Source organism: Alexandromys fortis, unplaced genomic scaffold, assembly GCF_014885135.2.
Source record: "Alexandromys fortis isolate MF-2015 unplaced genomic scaffold, M_Fortis_MF-2015_v1.1 scaffold_285, whole genome shotgun sequence".
Classification (NCBI taxonomy): Eukaryota; Metazoa; Chordata; class Mammalia; order Rodentia; family Cricetidae; genus Alexandromys; species Alexandromys fortis.
In genome coordinates, this window is record NW_026068191.1 from 255,556 (window position 1) to 278,561 (window position 23,006).

Genomic DNA, 23,006 nt, shown 5'->3' on the forward strand with positions numbered 1-23,006 from the left:
GCTTAAGGGTACAAATCTGTGGTAAAGTGATTGCTAGAGTGTGCAAGGACCTGGGCGTACATCTACTTGAGTAACAATGTGTGCACCCCCACCCCGCCCGTCTATCTCTGTAGCCAGGCCATCCGTCCGTCATCCACTCACGCCGTTCTATTCCCGCTAATTTAATGTGTGGTCACTAAGGAAGCACTCAAAGAATCAACATGGCCGCTCTGCCAGCTTCCAAAATGGCAAACCCAGCCTCAGCGGTCCCGGAAGCACGAGCGAGAACCGCCTCATGGTTACATCCGCTGTTTCGCCAGCACTTAAAGCATGCGTTCGCGAAACCGGAAGTAGCTTTCCATCTCGGCTCTGGCGTCTGCGCGAGGATTGAATGTCTCGCCGTTCTAGGCTTGGGAGGTGCTAGTTCCCTCGGCTGGTTCGAGCGGAGTCGGAGCCGGGCAGGAGGATGTCGGACACGTGGAGCTCTATCCAGGCGCATAAGAAACAGCTGGACTCGCTTCGTGAGCGGCTGCAGCGGAGGCGGAAGCAGGACTCGGGGCACTTGGGTGAGGTGCGGGGTGGTGGGGCGCGCCGTGGAGGGGCGAGCGGCCGCTTGGGCGGCGCCGCCTCCTCTGTGAAGCCTCTCGGTACCCTATTCTGAGCCGTCCACCTCAGTTCTAGTGACTGCTTCGTCACTGTCATTTCTTTAACGTTGTGGGCGGGGAGCAAGGATTGCACCTGCATGCCCCCAGTGCCTAGCTTAGCAACCACAACAAGGTCCTCACTAGGTGGTGCTAAATGATTAGGAAAGTGTTTACAAACGTAGTGAGAATCTGAAAACACTTAGTTTTGGTCTTTAAACATTTCCCCCTCTCCCATGTTATGAGAAATTCAGAAAACTTGAACATTAAAAGGTTTTGAGTCCTACCCCAACATCCTTTCCCAGCACAGACAGGGTCAATTGTTTAATGAGCAGTTGGAAAACTCTGCAAGAATACTGAATCCATATAACGTGTGTGGCTAGCTTGTGACAGTGCTTAGTATTCTCATCGCCCATCACCAGATTTTGATGACATTAACTTAATGTGTTCATTTTCTGGACCTGTATTCTCAGGCAAGATTCTTAACATAATTAGTAAGCATTTGTTATACATCTACACTATTCATGAGTCGTGCCAAAACTAAGACTCTGTTCTTACCTTAAAAGACCTTCAAATCTAGGTGAGAGTCAAAGGAAGACTGGCATGGTGGTGCATGCCTTAATCCCAGCATTCTGAAGGCAGAGACAGGAGGATATCTATGAGTTTGAGGCCAGCCTGGTTTACACGGGAAGTTGTGAGTTTCAGGACTACATAGAGAGACTCTGGTCTCAAAAAGCAAAAACCAAACCAAAAAAAGTTAGAGATACAGTCGCATACATGTAAGGTGTTAAGTGAATGGGTCCACGGTCAATATAATGATGAAGAAACAGAGTTGGTGTCCGTAGTAAAGTAATCCTGCTGGAGCTGCCACTTGAATGGCCTGGTTTTTAAATTTTATTAGCCAATACAAAATTTGTCAGATCACATAATTTTAAAAATAGGGTAGTATAGTAAACAAAATGCAAAACATAGGATCAAAGAATAATTAGACACCAAGATTTGAAGAACTTTTTTACCTCACCATACAAACTAACTTCTTTGCCTGGTGAGTTTAGTTTTATTTTTCCCATTTATGTTTTAGTGTATGGTGTATTTTGCCAACATATATGCTGTGATATCTGTGCATGTCTGTGCACCATGCACCTGGTGCCCATGGGGCCAGAGAAGGATTCCCTTCACCCCTCCATTCCCCTGCAGCTGGAGTTTCAGAAGGTTGTGAGCCACTATGTGGCTGCTGGAAATCTAGGAATTGAAGCAGGTCCCTTGTAAGTGCAGTCTTCTTAACTGCTGAGCAGAGTCATTTCCCCAGGCTCCTGGTTCGTTTTGTATGTCAGTTTTATGTATTTACATGGCTATCATAGACAGATAATTAAGTTGATTTTTAATCAATTTACCAATAACTCCAATTACTTATCTTAGTGCCTTTTTTAGGTGTTTTATTTATTTATTTACTATGTATACAGTATTCTATCTGTGTGTATGCCTGAGGGCACCACACCTTATTACAGATGGTTGTGAGCCACCATGTGGTTGCTGGGAATTGAACTCAGGACCTTTGGAAGAGCAGGCAATGCTCTTAACCACTGAGCCATCTCTCCAGCCCGGCTTATTTTTTCTTGAGACAAGGTCTCATCATGTAACTCTGGCTGGGCTGGAACTTACCGTGTAAACCAAGCTGGCCTCAAACTCAGATCTATTTGCCTCTGTTTGAGTACTGGAATTAAAGGCAATGTGCCACTATGCCCAGCTGCCTTTTCTTAATTTGTATTTTGAGACAGGTTTGTTAAACTGCCTAGGCTTAAGCCATGAACTAGTCTATAGCCCAAATATTCTGTGAACTTGGAACCCTCCTCCCTCGGCTTCCCAAGAAGCTAGGATTGTGCACCCGGCTTCCACAATTTATGTAATACCCCCTTAGGCATACTTTATGAGTCAGGAAAATGTTTCACAATTAAATTTGTTGATATAGTCTGAATTCCTTTTGAAAAATAGCTTGTGTTTCCTTGTTGCAGTAGCTTTGATCACTGTGCATATTTGCTTATTGAAAGTAATTTTTGCTACTTCAGATTTATAACCTGAATAAGACGACTCGGGATCTGCACCTAGTATGACTGATTCAGTTCACATTTATTAGATTTGTGGGATCTCTGCTAAAAATGCAAGTCTTTCTCTTAAACTCTAGGTATGCTACATAGTAATTATTACTTATATGTCGTGCATCCTTTTAACTAAGATGAGTTATTCTAACTCATCCAGGTCTTCAGAGTGCTTCTGTGACCTCTTCATGTGTACAGTTGGTGGAGTAAGAACATACGGTGGAAATATGCTGGGACCCCCATTTGCTGACCAGGCCTTTGGACAAGTATTCCAAGGGCCTAGTTTTTTTTTTTTTGTTTGTTTGTTTGTTTTTAAATTTATTTATTATATACACAGTGTTCAGCCTCCATGTATGCCTGCAGGCCAGAAGCGGACACCAGATCCCACTACAGATAGTTGTAAGCCACTATGTAGTTGCTGGGAATTGAACTGAGGACCTTCGGAAGAGCAGTCAGTGCTCTTAACCTCTGAGCAATCTCTCCAGCCCTGGGCCTAGTGTTTTTAAGTGTGAAACATATTCTTGTTGACCAACGGCCTTGATTCATTAAAATCCGCCAGGTGGTAGTGACGCGTGCCTTTAATCCCAGCCAGAGGCAGAGGCACGCAGGTAGGTCTCTGTGAGTTCAAGGCCAGCCTGGTCTACAAATCGAGTTCCTGGAGAGCCAGGCCAGGGCTACACAGAGAATCCATGTCTTGAAAATAAATAAATCCAAAATTCATCCCTGGAAAAGATAATCTGATCTCAGCTTTGATTATTAAAAATTTCATTTTTTTTAAATTTTAAAGTATAGATTGATTTATTATTAAGAGAAGAAAGGGGGGCTGGAGAGATGGCTCAGCAGTTAAGAGCATTGCCTGCTCTTCCAAAGGTCCTGAGTTCAGTTCCCAGCAATCACATGGTGGCTCACAACCATCTGTAATGAGGTCTGGTGCCCTCTTCTGGCCTGCAGACAGACAGAATATTGTATACATAATAAATAAATAAATAAACAAACAAATAAATAAATAAATGAGATATTAAAAAAAAAAAAAAGAGAGAGAGAAGAAAAGGGTGGCAGAGCCCTATAAATGTACCATGCTGTTTTACCTCCTCTGAAGTAGAGAGGGCAGAGAATTAGGAAAAAACTTTTGCCCCAACAGAGAAAAAAAAAGATGCATCGTTCTCAGTAAAATACAGGATTATTTTGGCAAAACAACAAATGCTTATGTATGACTGAAAGGTGATCTAGTGCTTCTGCTGGTCAGAGAACTTGCTTGAGATGAAAGATTTGTGTGCTAGGAATGTTGGAGAATTTGGCCTTGAGGAATGTAAAGATTGCCAGTATTGACCCTTTTCACTTTATTTTTCTCTTTTAGATTTAAGGAATGCAGAAGCAGCCCTGTCCCCAACCTTCCGTAGTGATAGCCCAGTGCCTACTGCGCCTACCTCTAGTGGCCCTAAGCCCAGCACAACTTCTATAGTTCCTGAATTAGCTACAGACCCTGAGTTAGAGAAGAAGTTGCTACACCACCTCTCAGATCTGGCCTTAACCTTGCCCACTGATGCTGTATCCATCCGTCTTGCCATCTCTACGGTAATGAGCTGATAAAGTTGGAAATTATCACATGTTTGCTGTTGTCATGGTAATGTCTCTTATGTTCTTCTCCTTTCTCTAGCCAGATGCGCCTGCCACTCAAGATGGGGTAGAAAGTCTTCTACAGAAATTTGCAGCTCAGGAGCTGATTGAGGTAAAGCGAAGTCTCCTACAAGATGATGCACATCCCACCCTTGTAACCTACGCTGACCACTCCAAGCTCTCTGCCATGATGGGCGCTGTGGCAGACAAGAAAGGCCTTGGAGAGGGAGCAGGGACTATCGCAGGGCAGAAACGACGTGCAGAACAGGACTCGACTGCAGCGGCTGCCTTTGCCAGCTCTTTAGCATCTGGTTTGACCTCTTCGACATTAGAGCCAGTTAAGGAGCCGGCTAAGAAGTCAAGGAAACATGCTGCCTCGGATGTTGATCTGGAGATAGAAAGTCTTCTGAACCAACAGTCTACTAAAGAGCAGCAGAGCAAGAAGGTAGGGTCACACGGAAATGTTCACACTGTACTCTGATCAGCACAGCAAGAAGGTCGGGTCACGTGGAAATGTTCACATTGTGCTCCAATTTGCAGTTTTGTGACCTTTGACAAGGAGTAGCTTTAGAATTAAGACATAGAGCAATGGTTCTCAACTGGAGATGGTTTCCTCTACCTTCACCTCCACCATTGTAGCAGTGTCTTGCTGCATTGTTGTCACAGCATGGCAGAGTGCTACTGACACTGAGTAGATACATAGATACAGGATCTAGAAGGTAGGGGCCAAAAATCTGCTAAACACACTACCCCCGCAGAAAACTGTCTAGCCAAAGTATTAATAATTCCATTGTTAGGAAGTCCTGAATTACAGAATCTATTTGGGAGAACCCTTGGAAGAGGATTCAGAGAAAAGAGAAATTCAAATAGATATAGGAAGACAAATGGAGAATACTAAATGATATTCCTTTAGATCAAGTTATAGAAATCAATGAAATTATCAAGACAATTGTTCTGATTAGAACTACATTGAATTTTCATGTTTATGACTTCTAGTTTAGTTATAAAAATTTAGTTTGGCCTTCTATGAGGATAACTAGTGTTTTCCCTTACAGAATTATCAAATATACTGAGATAAGCAATGAAATACTAGCATTGTCCCTTTCTTAGTACCCAATCAAAAAAATTGGCTTAAGGGGATGTTAGACTCTTAGGTGGGTGCTATCAGCTTGGTACTCATTGTAGAAACCAGGCTCTTCGTATCTGAATTCCTTTCTAAAAACTTGTGGTGAGTGAACCCATCCTCCTACATTGTTATCAGACATTACTATGAGGTAGACTTGTGGAGGTGGTTTAAGGACTAATTTATATACAAATCCTTAAGACCAAGGCTACTTCTGTCAAACAGGTCAGTCAGGAGATCCTAGAGCTATTAAATACCACAACAGCCAAGGAGCAATCCATTGTTGAAAAGTTCCGCTCTCGAGGTCGGGCCCAGGTGCAAGAATTTTGTGACTATGGGACCAAGGAAGAGTGCATGAAAGCCACTGATGCTGACCGGCCTTGTCGCAAGCTGCACTTCAGGTCTCTTGGGAGGGAGAGGTGGGGAGGGTTTCTCCAGAAACAGGAATTCTTTCCAGCATATTCCGGCTGTCTTTGGGATGGCCACTGTATGTAACTAAAAAGATTTCTAGTCAGGCATCTGTGTCTCTGACCAATAGTACAAGTTAAAAGTTCTCTGGAAGGAGGATAGAAACTGGCTTAGGGCCAGTGTTTAATTCTGATGTAACAACCTTCTCTAGGAAGAGAAGAAAGTCTGTATTTTGTTGTTTTTGAGATAGGGTTTTTGTAGCTCAGGCTGCCTGTGATGATGACCTTTCTAACCTTAGGGCTACCAGTGCTGGGATTATAGGCCTAAGCCACTGCACGCAGGTCGTCTTTATTCAAGAGAAAAACTAGTTCTTTTAGTTTAGTGATACAGACAATTGGGGGAGAATAAGAAATCCTGCATTTGAATATATGATTTACTTCTGAAGTACCATTTGGATTCTGAGCCCCCTTTTTTAATTTTCCCAGACGAATTATCAATAAGCACACCGATGAGTCTTTAGGTGACTGCTCTTTTCTTAACACATGTTTCCACATGGATACCTGCAAATATGTTCACTATGAAATTGACGCTTGCATGGATTCTGAGGGTCCTGGCAGCAAGGAGCATACGCCAAGCCAGGAGCTTGCTCTTACGCAGAGTGTTGGGGGTGACTCCAGCGCAGATCGACTCTTTCCACCTCAGGTACCTACATGTCTGGACAGCCTGGGGAAACTCATTTCAACCTATAGACAAACTGAATGGGGCATCCGTACATGTAGAAAAACAGGGAATAAATTTAGCAGTCTGGCTCACTGATGGGAATGGAATGGGATAGGAACACTTGAGTTAGAGGGTTTGGGACCATCAATCTGTGAAGGAAAGAAAGATGACCAAATACTACCTCATGCAGTGGATCTGTTGTGATATCCGCTACCTGGACGTCAGTATCTTGGGCAAATTTGCAGTTGTGATGGCTGACCCACCTTGGGATATTCACATGGAGCTACCATATGGGACCTTAACAGATGATGAGATGCGCAGGCTCAATATCCCAGTACTGCAGGATGATGGCTTTCTTTTCCTCTGGGTCACAGGCAGGTAATATAATCCAGATATGTAGGTACGGGCAAATATAGTACAGCGTGAAAGCTGGGTGGGAATAAAATCCTGGGTTCCCGATTTAAGGAAGCCTCTCCCTTCCATGAGGTTTTCTCAGGCCTGCGGTTAAGTGTCACTGATTTAGGGTGCCAACCCCCTTCCATGGGGCTTAATGTTTGTTTATATAGCACAAATACTTGGGATTCTTGATTTTAGAAAAATAAAGTCACTCAGATTAGATGCCATTTCATCTTTTCATTCTTAAATTTATTTGGTTGCCCCGATGTTTTCCATGTAAATGTTTGATGTTTATAACACATGAAATATTTTGAAAGGAAAAATAAGGACAAACAAGTTGTTTAACCCTTACATCTTTCTAGGGCCATGGAATTGGGCAGAGAGTGTCTGAACCTCTGGGGGTAAGTAGAAGTTGCGTTGTATTTTTCTGAGGGAAATTGACTTCTCTCAGTATTCTTATCAGTCTTTGCCTTTGTATCTAGCAGTGTGCCTCAACTGTAACGCTAGTTAAAGTTCTAGTTCTCTGTGCTCCACAGTTATGAACGGGTGGATGAAATCATCTGGGTGAAGACTAACCAACTGCAGCGCATCATTCGGACAGGACGAACAGGTCACTGGTTGAACCACGGAAAGGAACACTGCTTAGTGAGTAACAATAGGCCCAGTTTAGTAAGAGGGACTGTTTAAAAGTCCAAAAGCTGTGGTTTCATAAGGTAACAATTGTTCTCTGTGATGAGCAGGTTGGTGTCAAAGGAAATCCCCAAGGCTTCAACCAGGGTCTGGACTGTGATGTGATTGTAGCTGAGGTATGTGCTACAATTACCTCTGTCAGGTATAGTCTCCAACATTTTATTTATTTGGATAACATACAGAGCTAGAATTGCAATCTTAAGAAAAGCTTTTTTGTTTTGTTTTGTTGTTTGTTTTTTTTGAGGCAGGGTTTCTCTGTAGCTTTGGTGCCTGTCCTAGAACTAGCTCTTGTAGACCAGGCTGGTCTTGAACTCACAGAGATCCTCCTGTCTCTGCCTCCCAAGTGCTGGTGCGCCACCACCACCTGGCTGAGAAAAGCTTTTTTTAAAAATTTATTTTTGCTTCATGTATGTCAGTGTTTTGCCTGCATATAATTCTTTGTGAACTGTCGAATCTCCTGGAACTGGAGCACAGAATTCTGAGCTGCCATGGGGATTCTGGGAGTTGAAACCGGGACCTCTGGAAGGGCAGTCAGTGCTCCATCCTAACTGCTTAACTATCTCTCTAGCCCTATAATCCTGAATGACTTTAAGTAGCTTGGTTTTTATTTTCTAGGTTCGTTCCACCAGTCATAAACCAGATGAAATATATGGCATGATTGAGAGACTGTCCCCAGGCACCCGCAAGATTGAGTTATTTGGACGACCACACAATGTGCAACCCAACTGGTAACATTACCACAACAGGGCAAAACTCTACAGATGGGCTGTAAAGAACTCAGGTGGCATAAGCTTGTTTTTTTTTATTTTTATTTTTTTTATTTTTTAAAGATTTTATTTATTTATTATGTATACAACATTCTGCCTCTATGTATACCTGCACGCCAGAAATAGGGCACCAGATCTCATTACAGATGGTTGTGAGCCACCACGTGGTTGCTGGGAATTGAACTCAGGACCTCTGGAAGAGCTGCTAGTGCTCTTAACCACTGAGCCATCTCTCCAGCCCAAGCTTATGTTTAAATCATTTTCCTGGACTCTACAACATTCACTAGATTTCAAAGGGCTGTTCTTAAAGTTGTAACAGCCTAAGGATCCTCAGCTAGTCTATGGGATATATTAAATCTGCCCCCTAGTGGCTACTAATTATTTACTTAAGCTGTCAATTTTAGTGCTTTTGACTCCTATGGCTGGCATTTTAATTATCCAAAGATTATTCATTGGCAATGACTATGAATGAAATAGGCCTGGCTAACAACATCACTTACTAATCCTTAAATATGCAGATCCAGCTGACATGAGTCTGAGGCAGGATTACATTTAATATCAAAAGGGAGAGGGTGTTGACTGATATAGGTCAGCATTAGAGCATATATATATAAGACCCCTAGATTCAATCCCCAGTTACAGCCACCACCACCAAAGAAAAATTCAGCCAGTTTTAATATCTGCACCTGTACCAGGACTGCCATATACTTTGTTATGATCTTTTTAAGAACTGACATGGGTTAGGCATAGTGGAGCACACCTTTAGCCCCAGCACTTGGGAGGCAGAGGGAGGCAGATCTATATGAGTTCAAGGTTAGCCTGGTCTACATGGAGAATTCCAGGACAGCCTGAGACCCAAAGAAACAAAAACTGGCATGAACAGTGTTGAGCCCTTACAGGATGTTTTGGTTTTCCTCCTCTTCCCCCTTCTTTTAGGATTACTCTTGGAAACCAACTGGATGGGATACACCTACTAGACCCAGATGTGGTTGCCCGGTTTAAGCAAAGGTATCCGGATGGTATCATCTCGAAGCCTAAGAATTTATAGAAGCCATGGCTCCATAGGCTATGTCTTAAGAGGAGTGTTTATACAATAGTGTCCCCCACCATATTTAAATAAAAGTTTGTATTGTAATTGAGATTTCTGAAGTGAAATTCTGGCTTTCACCACTTAGCATGTGTTCTTGTGCAAATCTTTTTATCGCTATGCAAGAGGAATGTGAGCCACCTACTTCATTAGTTTTGAGTGTTCAAATTAAATGGATAACATGGAGTAGCATCAACATGTCGATCATTATAACACAGGAGTACACAGGTTCACAGTGCTTAGCAATTAGTATACCATAAACAGGGTTAATTTGAATTTTACTTAGTTTTACCAGGCATGTGTTTTGCTTATTCTATGTGACTTTGCTGGTTTATTATTCTATAGCTTATTTCTAAGAAAAATAAGATCATCTTCAGTTAAAGAAGAACCTAGAATGTAAAATAATTAGCTAATGCTTTATGTAAATGAAAGCACATTTAAAAGATGTTTCAAACATAACTTTACTTTGCAAAACCTCTCATTAAGGGTATAGAGTTCTGCCTCTTACATGCAAAACTGGTAATCAAGTCAGGTAAAGAAAGTTTTGACTGCAGAAATGCTTGTAGAGAAAAAAAAAATCCTGGATGATGTCATTTCCCCTCCAGCCCAATGTGCTGAGAGAGGTGTGTGTGTGTGTCAGGAATGGGGAGGGAACCTGGAGACAGGATCTCACTGTGTAACTCTGGCTAGTTCAAACTCAGATCCAACCTGCCTCTACCTCCCAACTGCTGGGATTAAAGGAAGAGTGCACCATACCCAGCCTCTGTTTTTTGAAATCTACCTATGTTCCCCTCCAAAATACTGGGATTAAAGGCATGGGCCACCATGCTCTGCAAAACCTTTATTCTACCTTTGCCTTGTGTAGCCTAAACTGGTTTCAAACTTACAGGTGGCTGAGGATGACCTTGAACTCCTGATCTTTCTGCGGGGACATAACTCAGAGCTTTGTTAGTGCTAGGCCATAACCCCAGCCCCACAAATCTTTGTTCTTAAAGCACTGTGTAGATTAATAATAGTAATTCCCTTTTAAAAGGGGGGCGGGTATTTTAGCTCAGTATTTTCATTCCTCTTGGGACTTAAGCCCAATGCCCTTTATCACTGAGCTGTAGCCCTAAGCCCCATCCCAGGGCTGTCTCCTCCTAAGAACAGAGCTGAGCACTTTCCCAGTAACATTTTAGGCAAGGCTCTGACAATTTTACCAACACATTTCTTCTAATAATCCTCTATGATTTGCTTCCATCTTCCCTTCACCCTTCCCTGTATTATTAACCTGGCAGTTTTGCTTGTAGTTGAGAGTGAAAGCAATTCCAAATCACAGTAAATTCGCTGGCCCTGTTCCTTAGTCTGGCCTCTGCTGAAGAAAAGGTGGGGGCATGAAGGACTATGGGTGTAAAGGTCAGGCACTACCAGAAGAAGCCCAGCTTGTGTTTCAAAAACAGGCTCCTGGACTTGTGTCCAGCGGATGAATCTTCATGGCTTGGAGAAGAGGAAAGGCTACTTTACAAACACCACGGAGTTTGGATTTCTAGAGGCCACCCAGGCCAAGAATACATCCCTGTCGCACTCATTGCTGCAGTACTCGTTGTCCCAGTCCTTACTGATGACAGGAGGGTTCTCACAGCCAGACCTCACACATCGAGGCTGAGGTGACAGTGTCACAGGGGATCCACTCACCAATTCAACATCCATCTGAGAAGGAGACTCCACCTTACAACAGGGAACAAACAAGGATGTATTAGAGTGCACCCTACCTACTCAAAACATTACACACACCAGTAGAGAAACAGGCACCACACCCCTTACATAAGGAGTTTTCAGAAAAGGGTAAGTTCCTAGTCTTCTCCTTCATAACCAAGCTTTAGAGTTCTGATAAGCAGAATGACATGACAAGTCTATCTAAGAATTTTATTTTAAATTAATTTTTTATAAGTTAAAACTGGCATGCAGAGGCAGGAGAATCAGATTTAAGGCTATCTTTGGTAACACAGATATGTATCCCAAATGTAGATTTTTTTTTCTTTTTTGAGGAAACAATTCAAGCTTACCTCAGGAACTACATCTGTGATCATTTCACAAATTGTCTCAGGAGAGGTTGCCTCCGCTGTATGGGCCTCGGGGCTGCAGGTCAGAGGCTGCTCAGGGCTGCTCTCCACAGCTGGAGGGATCAGGGCAGTCTGCATTTTTAGAGTGGGTGGAGGCACAACCTTGCTCTGCAGTGGAGGCGGCTGCTGTTGTAAATTTATTCTAACTTTCTGAGGTGGAGGCTGTTGCATGGCCTGAAGTGGGGGCGGTTGCTGCAGAATGGTGACTTGCTGTTGAGTTGGGGGCTGAGGCATCTGTTGCAATGGAGGAGGCTGGAGTCGGGGTGGAGGCAGTTGCATAGAAGCAGCAGCTGCAGCTGCTGCCTGCAACACTGACCGAGTGACAATCTGGGCCTGCTGGCTGGGCTGAATAGTAGCTGTACTTGTTTGGCCTAACTGGAGCCCACGGGAGGTAACCACAGTGGCTGGGATAACAGTAACCATTCCTCCCTGAGACATGGTAATAGAAGAAGGCAACATTTGTTTGGTAATAATCAACTTGGTAATATTGGGCTGACCTACAGCCCCTGAGGATGCCTGGTTTGCCACATAAGATGAAAGTGTGGAATTAACTACAATGCAAGGGGACAAAGCAGGTGACTCTGTTGAGGCTGGTGCTGGTGATGCTGGGTCAGCAGCAGTCACAGGAGGAGGTGAAGGAGTCTGTGACTGTGGGACAGGATCTAATTCCACTGTTTCCACAGTAGCCTGAAGACCAAAACAAAAGGCAACATTCACTCTCAGTATATTTCAAGCAAAGATAAGTAACAGATAGAAAAATAAAGACTAAGTAAATGCTGAAAATAATGGATAAACTCAAAGACTAAGTAAGTAAGCTTATGATATGAAATACTAGGGAAGCTTTAAATCAGTTTTAACTCTGTAATAATAGGTTCCACAGAGATTTGCTTTTATTTTATGTGTATGTGTGTTTACCTGCACATATGTGTACAGTATGTATGCTTGGAGAGCTTCAGGAATTGGAGTTAGAGATGGTCCTTGGCTACCGTGTGAGTGCTGGGAACATCTCTCCAGCCCCTCCATGTGTGTTCATTCATGTGAGAAAGACTGAGATCTGCCTATAACAATTTTTAAAAAAAGAATTGGTTTAAGACATCCATTTATTATCATCTTACCTGACACTCCTGATTGTCTTTATAAGCAGCTAGTGCCTTGAGATACTCTTTCTTGGCAGCTTCAGTTTTCCGCTTATACACCTAAGAGAAAGACACCATCTCAAATGAACCACACTCCAAGGAGAAACTGACTGTTTTTGTACATCAAGAACTCAGTCCAACCACAGACCACTCTTCTCAGTGGAGCAAGCCATAATGACAACCTTTATGGCAAATTCACTCTACTGCCTTACTAAAATTTCTATACTTCTAAAGTAAACAGCAGTCCATGCTCATTGCTATATCAAAAATAAAACCACCTCCTATCAGTAGCCTATATAGCCCAATACTGCCCAACTCCAAGACTTCCCCTATAAATGTGCTAATAATCAAAGATGGCCCCAAGAGTCCTTACCTCTTGTGTGCCTTCCCTCTCACACCAAAAGCTCAAGGCAGTCCCTCTTCTATTGAGTCTGGTCATTAGAATGTACCATAGTTCTTAAAACATGAGAAACTACATGGAGGAACAACAACATACCAACTAACAGATGGTAGTAACTGCCAGCTATAACCAGCCATATTCTATCATTTTGTTACAATAGTAAGAAATCCAGGCAAGAACAGCAGAAACACCAAACTAACCCAAAAGGATGAGGGTGAGAATTAAAGCAGCAACAAATATCTGAAATATGGTATATTAATAATATAAAATAATATTAAACCCAACCTTGTAGACACTGAGGATTTGCTTTGACAGGAGACACAGGCATGTGGGGTAGCGATAATTACAGCTATCTTCAGTGTACATGTGCCCCTGCGGCACACACCTTCACGCTGACCTTTGAAATTTATGATCTGCCTCTACCTCCCAAGTGCTATATGTGCATACCACTATTACTGGTTGATTTTTTTTTAATTTAGTTTAAATTTAGGGAGATTATAGTTTTCAAGTTTACAGTTCATGAGAAAGCCGTTAATGAAATTTTATCTGAAATTTTGAGGCATAGTTTTAACAGGCAATTTATCAAGAAACAGCTTAACTGTACAAACAGGAAAAATACAAGGCTTTAGGAAGTTAACCTAAAAACTAAACAGTTGAAGACACAAAAGGGATTAGGCACTATGAATGGATGCCACATGGAATGTTGAAATGAGGAAACTAGACTATCCTAACCCTATCATTTAGAAGCTGTATGACCTTAACTGGGCAGTGAACCTTAGAGTCCCATCTTTAGTTTTTTGAGACAAGGTTTCTCTGTGTGGTCCTCGCTGTCCTGGAACTCACTCTGTATACCAGGGTGGCCTTGAACTCAGATCTACCTGCCTGTGCCTCCCCAGTGCTGGGATTAAAGGCCTGTGCCACCACCACACCTAGCAAAGTCCATCTTTAGTAAAGAGGAGGATAGTTATTTTAGTTTATGAAAGATGCAGTGTTTTTATAATGAACTTAAATCAATTATTTTGTGTATACGTGTGTATGTTTCTGGAAATGCATTTAGAGGACAGCTTATATAAGTTAGTTCTCTTCTACCATGAACCATGGATCTTCTGGGGTAGGAGAGCATACATGTATAGAAGCACCACAAAAACTACTAAATAAAAATGATTTTTTGTATAAGTGCTAAGATAAAGGATGCATGGCTGCCATTAACAAAGCTCTGACAGCTAATACCATGGTGGTGTGAGTAAGAATGGCTCCCATGCCCAGTCAGTACGAGTGGCACTGCTTGTTGGAGGAAGTGTGTCACTGGAGGTGGGCTTGGAGGTTTCAAAAGCCCAAGCCAGGCCCAGTGCTGCTCTCTTCCTGCCGCCTGCTGATCCAGATGTAGAGCTCTCAGCTCCTCCAGCACCACATCAGCCCCATTACTCCCCACCATGATGAGAGAGGCCTAAACCTCTGAAACTGTAAGCAAGCCTCCTTTATAAGAGTTTTGTGGTCTTGGTGTCTATTCACAGCAACAGAACATTAAGATTCTGTTCAATTAAAACCTTAGCAAATGTTTACCACCGCTTATACACCTGCTTTTGCTCTTCTCCGAGACTGTCCCACATGGAAGCCACAATCTTCGACACCTCACCAAAGGTAGCATTGGGGTTCTGTCCCTTGATGGCAGCCTGAGTATCACGGAAGAATAATGCGTATGCGGAGACTGGCTTCTGAGGCTCATTAGGGTCTTTCTTTTTTCTCTTCTTGGGAGCCTTTTGCTTTTTCCCTGTTTCCACTACCACTGTCTTCTGACTCGGAAGTTGCTGTCAGGGAGAAAAACAGACAGAATTAAGAAAAGGGTTTTTTTGTTTTGTTTTTCCTTTTTTATTTTAAATATTTATTTATTATGTATACAATATTCTGTCTGTGTGTATGCCTACAGGCCAGAAGAGGGCACCAGACCTTATTACAGATGGTTGTGAGCCACCATGTGGTTGCCAGGACTCGAACTCAGGATCTTTGGAAGAGCAGGCAGTGCTCTTAACCTCTGAGCCATCTCTGCAGCCCCTTGTTTTGTTTTTCGAGACAGGGTTTCTCTGTAGCTTTGGAGCCTGCCCTGGAACTAGCTCTTGTAGACCAGGTTGGCCTTGAACTCACAGAGATCCACCTGCCTCTGCCTCCCAAGTGCTGGGATTAAGGTGTGCGCCACCACAGCCTGGCTAAGAAAAGGGTTTTTGATAGGAACAAAATTAGGCTGGAAAGATGGCTCAGTAAGTAAGAAAGAAAAGTAGCCACAGCCATGGCATTTAAGCTAAAAATGTAAGCAATGGTTTTGAAAGCCATATATGTATGTGAGGATCACTAAGAACAGTAATCAAGAAGTGCATTATAAACAAAATTAAGAGGTAGGAACCCACACCCAGAACCAAGTAAAGATGATTAGGCTTTATTTGGCAAGCATTTTACCCTCGACTGACAGCAGAATGAACTCTGGCAGGGAATGCCTACCCTCCGAAAATCATCAACGCCGTCCTCATGAAGTGAACTGGTAGGTGACGGAGTAGTCGAAAGACGATCCTCAGGTGACTGGGCAGGTGGCAAGATGGTGCTACCTCCTAAACTCAATCCAAGTTGAGAACTCAGTTCTGACTGGTCAATAGTGGTCAACTGGCTATGTCCCATTAAGCCAGATGTCATGTCTGTCATTGGTACGTCAATTGTGACAGGTGGGTTGGCACTATACTGAGTTCCTATAGAATGGTCCAGGTCCTGAGAGAAGCAGAAGGACTAATTACAACACACAACATTAAACAGCAAGTCCCCCCACTTACACATCCCTGGCTTATGTAGACTATGATCACTTAAATCTTATAAAACATCAGATAATCTGTCTACATAAAAAACATGTTAAGAGGCCAGACATGGTGGCACCTGCCCTTAATTCCAACACTCAGGAGATAAGAGGAAGGGGGTGATATCTCTGAGTTTGAGGCCAGTGTGATCTACATATTTGAGTTCTAAGTCATTCAGGGCTTCATAGTGACACCCTGACTCAAAAACAAACAGAAAAGGACAAATAATTCATTTAATATACCCCGTGAGTAGTGAGAACATACAATCTAGCATCTTCTAACAGTAATGTTTACAGTGGTAGTGCATGGGCAATGAGCATAGGAGCTGGGGTGGAGACAGATGCGATGGAGATGCTAAACTATAAATGCTGAGTCTGTAATTAGCACTTCATTTGGCTCAGCCATTTTTTAATAAACCATTCTATGTGCCATCTGAATTAAGACTGAAGGCTATTACAAACAAAACCCTTTTTTTAAAATGAATCATTTTCATTTCAAAAGATTGGATATTTTATAATTTAAAATTATTTTTAAAGAAAATCTCATTTATTCAAGTAAAATGAAGTCTTTGTTGCTGAGTCTTTAGCTTACGTAGAAAGAAGAAACAAGAACTACCCAAGTGTAGCAGGGACTAGAGATGAACTTCTGTCTCACTAGAGCCGTCCCTAGAAGCTCGGTGAGCCTGCTGCTGTGTCCCCTCTTACCATAGTCAGGCCCCCACTCAGGAGCCCCCCGCCCTGCTCCATCAAGCCGTGGGTCATGCCCACAGGCATGTCCAATGTCTGAACTCCATATTGAGCTGCAAAGCTGCCATCCTGTGAGGAAGACGGGTCTGCCAGGTCATCAAAGTGGCCAACCACATCTGAGACAGCCAGGGAGGGGTCAGAGTCCAAGGAGATGGGTGGGATTTCAAATTCCTCATCGCCCAAGCTTGGTGTATGAAAGGTCTGTATGGAAAAAGAGAAGGGATTAGTAGGAGAGGAGCTGACCACAAGATGCCAGTATGATTCTGCTTGCTTCTATCCCTCTTGGTCACATGACACAACTGAAACTCCAACATCCATCACTATGTTCAATTACTGTCTCTCTTTTTAGCCTTTACCACCTTTAAATTATCTCTCCTGTTCTAATAAGTCAGCACAAGTGAGGAAACAGCCTATGATGCTTAATATCCTGCTGCCGATACTAAACACACCAGTTATTTCACAATGGTATACTTGAATTTTCAGGCCACAGAAACTAACTGTTGTGTTGACCAGCCAATCACTCTTTGTTGTTTTAGGTTCCTCTGGATCAAATCCTAAAAGATACTGCCATAGAAAAATTACCTACCTCAGCACTCAAGAGGCAGAGATAGGCGAACCTTTGTGAGTTCTAGGCCAGCCTGGTCTACAGAGCTAGTTCCAGGACAGCCAGAGCTACACAGAAAAACCCTGTGCTGAAAAACCAAAAACAACCAAACAAATAAAAACCTCACCATTTTAGAAATTTCAGCATTAACAAATAAGATTCTCATTTGTATAGGATTCGGGGGTTCAATAATACCAAGAAAAAGGATAACAGCTACAAAGTGAACTTGAGGCCAACCTACCTTGTCTTAAAAAAAGAAAAAAAGTACACGCGGCTCATCGTCCCCTCCTGAGTCTGACTAACAATGATCCCTCTTCTGGTCTATTGGTTTCCCGCCTTTTTATTTCCTTCCTTCCTTCCAAGACCTAGTCCCAAACGGCAAGCTTCCTGACTGCTGGACCACCGCACCCAGCTTCACTCCTACTTAGAATGGGGCCATTATTATTAGGACTGAGAAATGTCTAGTCTCAGATTATTTGACAGCTTCCTGTCAAATAGAAGCAACTGTAGCAATAAAATATTATAAGTAATAAGCAAGAGGCTTTGTAGAAAGAACTGTGGCTCACGGCTCATGACCCTAAGTAGGTTTTCCTTATCTATAAAATACATAAAACAGAGATTACAGCCTGGCACAGTGGTCACACCTGCAACCTCAGCTTGCAGAGACTGAGCCAGACTGGGCTATATAGTTAGTGCAAGACCCTACCTCGAGAAAAAAATGAGCCTCATATGGACACTCCAGAGCAGAGGAAATGCACTCAGCCTAAACTGTTTCCAAACTCTGGGCTTTTTATTCTGTTTGTAAGACTAATACCCAGGAGTTCGTGAAATGGCTCAGTGTGAAAACAGAGGCGCATGCTACCCAGCCTAGCTAACAACTTGAGGTGAATTCTTGGGCTCCACATGGTAGAGGGAGAAAACCTACTCCTCACCACCAACCCCTTTAGGGGGTACATGTGTGCCTGCACGCGTGCGCACTCGTGTGTGTGTGTGTGTGTGTGTGTGTGTGTGTGTGTGTGTGTGTGTGTGTGTGTGTGTTAGAGAGAACACACAGTAAATAAAGGCAGGACAGTGGTAGGGTACACCTCTGTGAGTTCAAGGTCAGCCTGTTCAACAAGAGCTTAGTTCCAGGAAAGCTCCAAAGCTACAGAGAAACCCTGTCTCAAATAAACAAACAGATAAATAAAGGATGCTTAGATACTGAGCACAGGAGGGCAGGAGAGATGACTCGGCAATTAGGAACATCTGCTCTTGCAGCACTGGGGCTCACTTCTCAGCACCCACTCTGGTGGTGCCTTCTGCCCTCTGCATGCACACGAAACGAACATGAAAACTGCCACTTCCCTCCTCTACTCACCCTCTCCATGTTCTCTATCCTCTCTCATTTGTCCTGAAGCTTGAACCCAGAGCCTATTACTTACTAAAGAAAAACTCTAAAACGAACCCATATACTGACTCTCCACTATTAAAAAAATAATTCCCTAGAGCTACAGTGATGGCTCAGTGGTTAAGAGCACTTGCTGCTCTTCAGGACCCAGGTTCTATTCCTAGATGGCTCACAACTCTAACTCCATGCCCTCTTCTGACCTCCATGGGCACAGACATACATGCAGGTACAACACCCATACATATAAAATTTTTAATTTAAAAAAGTTTCTTGTGTATTCATTTTAAAGAAACCGACTTTAACATCTAATTTATCCTAAAGTGTGGTTATTATGGATCCTTAAAATAATTTTAAAAAACAACAGAATACAGGCAGGAGAGATGGCTCAGAAGTTGAGAGCATTGACTGCTCTTCCAGAGGGCCCAGGTTCAATTCACAATATACACACAGCAGCTCATAGCTGTTTGTAACTCCAATTCCAGGGGACCTTCACACAGACATACATGCAGGCAAAACAACAATGTACATAAAGTAATTTTAAAAAACAATAGAATATACTGGGTGTGATGGTGCTCACTTACAATCCCAGCACTTAAAACAGGGGCTCTCAACCTTCCTAATGCTGCAACCTTTTTTTCACAATTCCTCATGTAGTGGTGACCCCAACCATAAAATTATTTTGTTGCTACTCTGTAACTGTAATTTTGCTACTATTATGAATTGCCTTGTAAATAATGTTGTAATTTAAAAAGCAGTAACAGAAAGATGCCATGCGACAGAGCTCATGTGGAGGGTATATTTTTGCGGGAGAGGAAACAGAAAATGGGGGAAAGGAACTGGAGGAGACTGGCCTCTGGGGACAGGAGCAGCAGGAGAGGCAGAGAGAGAGAAGGGGGAGAGACAGGCAAAGAAGCAGGGAGAAGAAGAAAGAAAGGAACAGAAAGAGACAGGAGATGGGCAGGGGTCTTTTAAAAGTGTAGTGAATGTGCCCAGCAGGTTCTCTTAGTGGCTGCAGCCAAGATATAGCCTCTAGGAACCCCAAGGTCAGGCCAGGACAGATGCCTAAATACTACAAATATCTGATATGTGACCCCTGTAAAAGGGTTGTTAAACTCCAAAGGAGTCACAACCCACAGGTAAAGAACCACTGACTTAGAAGGTAGACAGGAGGATTAGGAAAGTCAGCGTCACCAACTACATGAGACACTGAAAGCTAGTCTTGGCTTCATGAAGCCCTATCTCATAAAAGCCAAACAATGAAACTGAAAAGAAAATCTGATATATGTAGCACTAGCTGGCCTGGAAGGCAGAGAACTGCCGCCTCTGCCACCTGAGTGCTGGGATTAAAGTGCTGTTCAAATACAGAGCACCATGTACCAGTCAACTCAACTGAGAGGAAGAAGACTAAACCTTCACAGCACAAGCTTCCTGTCTGAAGCAGTGCAGTAATACACCTTCCTCTGTGACACCCGTTCTTTCAAACCGATTTCCCACATACCCAGTGTATTTGAATGGACTCTCTGTAAACTGTTTAAAGCTATGCTCGTGCTTGGTATATTCTAAATACGAGTTATAGGTGTTATTATAAATACCTTCTCTTCTGGAGTTCCTATTTGGTAATATCTTTTTAAATTTTTTCAGAATTTCACACATGAAGTTCTGTACAGGTATTTACAATGATGCCTTCTTTTTGTTCTGTTTTGTTTTGAAGATGGAGTTTTTCTGTCTAACAGTCCTGGCTGTCCTGGAACTCACTTTGTAGATGAGGCTGGCACTGAATTCAGAGATCTGCCTGCCTCTGCCTCCTAAGTGCTGAGATTAAAGGTGTGTGCTATTACACTTTTTCCTTTTAAGATTTATTTTATATGTACACCACACCTAGTGTTTACAGAGGTTACTTATGTGTATGAATGTTTTGCCTGCATGTAAGCCTGTGTCCTAAGTGTGTGCAGTGCCTACAGAGGCCAGAAGAGGGTGTGGAAACTCGAGTTACAAGCCCTTTTGACAGGCTGTGTGGGTGCTAGGAACTGAATCCAAGTCCTCTGCAACAGCAGTAAGTACTCTTAACCATGGATCCATCTCTCTCGCCCTTATAATGATGTCTTTTGATATGAAGAAGTTTCTAATTTGAAGGCAGTCAAGTTTTTCAATTATTTTATGGTTAGTATTCTATGAGGACCTATTTTTTTCTATTGTTCTTTTTGAAAAAAATTAATGTTCTTCTAAAAAGAATTGCTAAAAAAAGTTTCCCACTTTTAAGTTACTTGTAAGGCTCAAAATAAGATTGACGACAATAAAACTCATACACTAATTAACATAAAGATTAAAAGCCGGGCATGGTGGACACACACACTTTTAATCCCAGCACTCAGGAAGCAGAGGCAGATGAAAGCCAGCCTGTACACATAGCAAGTATGCCTCCAGCCAAGACTACATAGGGAAACCATCCCCCAAAGCAAAGCAAAAACCATAAACGTTAAAAAATTCAGCACCAACAAGAGAAGAAAAAATAAGAAGAAGGCATAAAAAAACAGACCCATCAGTTTTGGCACATGCCTTTAAGCAGCACTCAGGAGGCAGAGGCAAGCAGAACTCAAGAGTTCAAGGCCAGCCTGGTCTACAGAATGAGTTCCAGGACAGCCATGGCTACACAGGGAAACCCTGCCTATAAATAAATAAATAAAAAACAATAATAGAACCCAGGCCTAAAGGATGCTACTGAATTTAAGCTTAAACTGTAGCTGTGTCACCCTCACTAAACATAGGGCAGATGCAAGTCTGGAAACTTCCTTCCTTTCTCCCGCAGTGCTGGAACACAGCAGGCAATAGCTCCACTGCCTAGCCTAGCCATAGTTCCTGGATGTAAAAGGGGCCACCTATCATGTTATCATGTTCAACCGCAATAAAAGGGGCTGGTGGTGGGATAAATTGGAAAACTGTTTTTCCTTTTTTTTTTTTTTTTTGGTGACAGAGTCTTTCTATGGCGCTCTGGCAGTCCTGGAACTATGTAGGCCAGGCTAGCCTCAAAATCAGAGATCTGCCTGCCTCTGCCTTCCAAGTGCTGAGATGAAAAAGGTGTGCAACAATTCACCCAGCCTTGTATTTACTTTTAAAATGCACTGTCTATGAATAAGGACAATGTGAGGTTTACGGCACTTCAAACAATGAAATTAGACCATAGAGACCTCATCTGGAAGGAACAAGTGCAAGACTGAGTTTCTTTCCAATTCTGAGTAACACTTTCCATTGCTTAGGAAATATTCAATAATTGTAAATTAAAAAATAAACTAGCAGCTGGGTGGTGATGGCATATGCCTTTAGTCCCAGCACTCGAAAGGTAGAGGACAGCCAGAGATCTATACAGTGAGTTCCAGGTCAGCCTGACTTACATAGTAAGATTATCTTTAAAAAAAAAAAGAAAAAAACAAAAAACAAACTAGCAACTACTCACTGTCAGTCTATCTCTCAACTGTGCAAATGTTAAGGATTTATTATAGGATAAACTCACAAAACAACAATCAACAACTTTTGGTGCAAAAAAAAAAAGCAAATGATTCACATCGCTTTGGGAGCGGGAGGAGTATATAATTCTCAAAAGAAGGTCCAAGGCTCAAGTGCTCAAAAAAGGGGAAATTTTCATACACTGTATCTTTTACTTTTGCTTTGCCTAATATAAGTGTCATGCTTAGAATTGAAAATTTGTCAACCAAGTTTTCTGGAATACATTAGAGCAATGGTTCTCAACCTCCCTAAAGCTTTGACTCTTTGACACCCTGGTTTTCTGATGACAGCCGCTTCCCGTTCGTCCCCACCCCCCAACCCCGGCAGTCGTCTCAGAGGCTCTGGAAGCCTCGGTCGCCGTCCGCCCCAACCGCTGCCCGGGCCCTTCCGCGCCCCAGCGTCGCCAGCCTCTGCTCACCTCGGCCCCTGACAGGAAGGGATGCGAGGGCCCAGTGATCGTCAGGTAATTGTCATTTCCTCCGGGAAACTGTAAACCAAAAACAGCCACGGGGATGAGCGAGCGCAGCAGGGACGGGCTCCCCGCGGCCCCGTCGACCCTCCCGGCGCGGTGCCTACCTCCATCTTCGCGGCAGCACTAGCAGCTTCTCCGCGTCCTCATCGCTCCCACCAGCCCCGCCGGGTTCCGAGCGCGTCACTTCCTCCAGGAGGAGCGTCGCTGTCCGCTGATTGGGCGGAACCCCGGCCGAGCCCGTCGCCAGCCGAGCTGCCCGGAGGCTCGCTGTCGCCCCCTGGAGCTTGGTGGGATGAT

The 23,006-nt window shown here is 43.1% G+C and overlaps 2 protein-coding genes across 2 annotated transcripts; one reads left to right on the top strand and one right to left on the bottom strand.

Moving 5' to 3' along the window:
• The first annotated feature begins 306 nt into the window (after positions 1 to 306).
• Positions 307 to 9,576, top strand: Mettl3 (methyltransferase 3, N6-adenosine-methyltransferase complex catalytic subunit). The gene is made up of 11 exons (XM_050129403.1): positions 307 to 545; positions 4,074 to 4,291; positions 4,374 to 4,778; positions 5,682 to 5,857; positions 6,350 to 6,566; positions 6,775 to 6,962; positions 7,343 to 7,381; positions 7,517 to 7,625; positions 7,721 to 7,786; positions 8,286 to 8,398; positions 9,374 to 9,576. Exons 1-11 carry the CDS (start codon positions 446 to 448, stop codon positions 9,483 to 9,485), a joined length of 1,743 nt encoding a protein of 580 aa, XP_049985360.1. The 5' UTR covers positions 307 to 445; the 3' UTR covers positions 9,486 to 9,576.
• A 209-nt stretch (positions 9,577 to 9,785) lies between these two features.
• Tox4 (TOX high mobility group box family member 4) lies at positions 9,786 to 22,961 on the bottom strand. Its single transcript, XM_050129401.1, has 8 exons — positions 22,814 to 22,961; positions 22,656 to 22,724; positions 16,704 to 16,946; positions 15,656 to 15,916; positions 14,740 to 14,970; positions 12,742 to 12,822; positions 11,570 to 12,313; positions 9,786 to 11,231 (listed from the first exon to the last, which is right to left on the bottom strand). Exons 1-8 carry the CDS (start codon positions 22,817 to 22,819, stop codon positions 11,019 to 11,021), a joined length of 1,848 nt encoding a protein of 615 aa, XP_049985358.1. The 5' UTR covers positions 22,820 to 22,961; the 3' UTR covers positions 9,786 to 11,018.
• Positions 22,962 to 23,006: the final 45 nt, after the last annotated feature.